The sequence below is a fragment of the Abramis brama genome, assembly GCF_963993115.1.
Source record: "Abramis brama genome assembly, chromosome: 3".
NCBI lineage: Eukaryota > Metazoa > Chordata > Actinopteri > Cypriniformes > Leuciscidae > Abramis > Abramis brama.
The window spans coordinates 60,797,021-60,799,795 of record NC_139965.1 but is presented as its reverse complement, the minus strand read 5'-3'; the positions used below and the strand labels follow the sequence as shown (position 1 = coordinate 60,799,795).

Here is a 2,775-nt window from a genome sequence, read left to right as displayed (position 1 = left end):
GTTCTGCCCACAGAAATGGCGCCGGGTCGGCAAATGCCCGTATGTTGTGACGTCATGTAGGAACTATGTATACTCTCTTTTTCAGAGTACTTACATTTTAATTATGTATTGGTATATAAAGACAGTTTAAACTAATTTGGGAAAAAGTTTTTTAGAAAAAACCTGCCTACCCTGCCTTTAAGTACTAGTACTTATTCATTAGCTACTAGTGCTTTAGGTACTAGTACCTTTTTAAAGATACTAGTACTTATTCATAGATACTAGTTCTTATTTATTAGATACTAGTACCTATTAAAAAGACACTAGTACTTATTTATTAGATTCTAGTGCCTATTAAATTGGTACTAGTACTTATTCATTAGAGACTAGTATTTATTATTAGATACTAGTACTTATTCATTAGATACTAGTACTTATTTTGATAGTGACTAGTAACTATTCTTTTGTTACTAGTAACGCATTTAAATTTTTTTGCCATTGACTTCTATGGGGATCTGTCATTCAGATATCAACTATTCAGTTCTGACTAGTATGTATTCCAATTGTGACTAGTACGTATATTAGATACTAGTAGTTATGAATAAGTAGTAGCTTGCAAATAGAGACTAGTAACGTTAGGTTTTAAGGATTAAATGTTAAAACGGCTTGCCATACTAGAAGGGAATCATTTCCCATTCAAAATGCTCTTCTTGCCGTGACAATTTCACTGTCCATTCTGCTCGATTCAGTATCATAAACCATCAGGAGAAAGTCACCTCAAGCGCCATCTTAAATTACATTTTAACTGGGCAGTCCAACATGAGGCTAAGCTAAGCTAACTTTAAGTTAGCCAACTTTAGAAAGCTAATGTATTCTGCGAGAAATGCAGTTGAATCGATAAGTAGCTATAACGAACTAACGTATCTAGGCTTATACTACACTTTAATATTCTTCAGTAATTTTTTTTACAGTTTTAGTTATAATATCAAACTGTACAGTCAGAGGATTGTCATCGTTATCAGGGCTGCCAACTCTCACGCATTGAGCGTGAAACTCACGCAATTGACACTTTTCACACGCAATTGACACTTTTCTCACGCCACACATCCATTTTCTCACGCACAGAAAAATTGCGGAGCAAAGAGGTACTTTTAATATTAAACTAATTCTCAGCTCTTAGATTCCGTCAATTTTATTACGAAATTCAGACAAAAATACGTTTGGCGCTTGTAAATGTGACGTGACAGATCGCTGAGCGCCTCAGTTCAAGTGCACGTGAACCGATCATCTGTTACTTTTTTATTTAAAGATGCAGTACAACTTACCGAAAGTATACATAATATCGACCAATTAGTGTTTTTCAACCACGGAAAGAGGTCAATATAACAGCAGGAGAACAATTATATCACATAACGTTACATTTACCTCACGAAAGCCATTTAATGACCATAGCATGTTAATTGAATAGAAAAAATAGCTAGAGATATTTTGCTGAGCACTATATTACATATTTATTATATATTTACTTATGTCATTAAATAATTGTTAAAATAAACATGTATCCGAATGAGTCAATATTGAATCAAAATCGGAATCAAATCACAAGAATGGAATTGAAATCTTTTGTCAAGCAATAATAAAAACTGTATCCTACCAGTCATTGTTGTACAAACATTGTAACATGTTGTCACTATAAACTTCATAAAATTCTATTTAGTTACCAAATGTTTTGACAATCACAATTACACTTATTGTGATGCAATATTTGTTTTTACATATGAAGCCACATGAAGGCAGTGGGTTAAATTCAATTGATTTAAAGTCATAACGCCATTGTATACATTTCTTTTATTGTACTTTATTAAAAACAAGTTTTAAAAATATTTTATTGCCTCTTAAGAAAAAATTAAAGAAAGAGTTGAAGTGCACAGATATCAAAATAAAAGTAACTTGATCATATGCAAGCAATTTTACAGTCAAAATTATGCTTTAGCTAAAATAAATATATTTACGAATGATAGTGCATTTTGGTAATTGTGTTCCTCTCTGTCAGTAAACATTAACATTCTCCAACGATCTGCACACGTTCAGTCCCGGTGCCTTTAGAACGCGACAGAAACATTAAAACTTCCAAAAGCATAACAATATTCATAAACACAAAATATTCTAAGATGAAAACTATACTGCTTCTTGACATCAAAATGTGAAAGGATTTAATTTACTCACCCTCAAGAGCATTTATCATGATACAAGTGCATCTATCCATCATAAAAGTGCATAGATGCACTTTTATGATGGATAGATGCACTTTTATGATGGATAGATGCACTTTTATCATGGATAGATGCACTTTTATGATGGATAGATGCACTTTTATGATGGACAGATGCACTTTTATCATGGATAGATGCACTTTTATGATGGATAGATGCACTTTTATGATGGATAGATGCACTTTTATCATGGATAGATGCACTTTTATGATGGATAGATGCACTTTTATCATGATAGATGCTCTTTTATGGACTTTGAAACAGAAACAGCAATTCACTGCCATTATAAGAGCCAGGATATTTTTTTAATATAACTCTGATTGTATTCGTCTGAAAGAAGAAAGTCGAATACACCTAGAATGACTTCAGGGTGAGTAAATCATGGGCTAATTTTCACTTTTGGGTAAACTATCCCTTTAAAGACAAAGAAAATACAAATATCATTTTAAAATGTAATGTTGTGTATAATAAACTCCATTAATGTGGCCAGTCACACTTCCACGGCTTGGACTCGGGCGCTTTC

General features: G+C 32.6%; 1 protein-coding gene across 3 annotated transcripts in view; it reads right to left on the bottom strand.

Moving 5' to 3' along the window:
* Positions 1-1,900: 1,900 nt before the first annotated feature.
* galns (galactosamine (N-acetyl)-6-sulfatase) overlaps positions 1,901-2,775 on the bottom strand; it is a 62,624-nt gene continuing 61,749 nt past the window's right edge. The window contains exons 14-15 of one of the 3 annotated variants that reach the window (XR_014605397.1): positions 2,477-2,775; positions 1,901-2,237 (exon numbers count right to left, since the gene is read on the bottom strand). The exon at positions 2,477-2,775 is cut by the window's right edge and continues 41 nt beyond it. Coding sequence is in view for 1 of the 3 variants with exons in the window: in XM_084108669.1 (XP_083964795.1) it covers positions 2,730-2,775 (46 nt within the window). In the remaining 2 variants the exon portion in view is untranslated. The other 2 variants (XR_014605398.1, XM_084108669.1) reach the window with 2 other exon arrangements.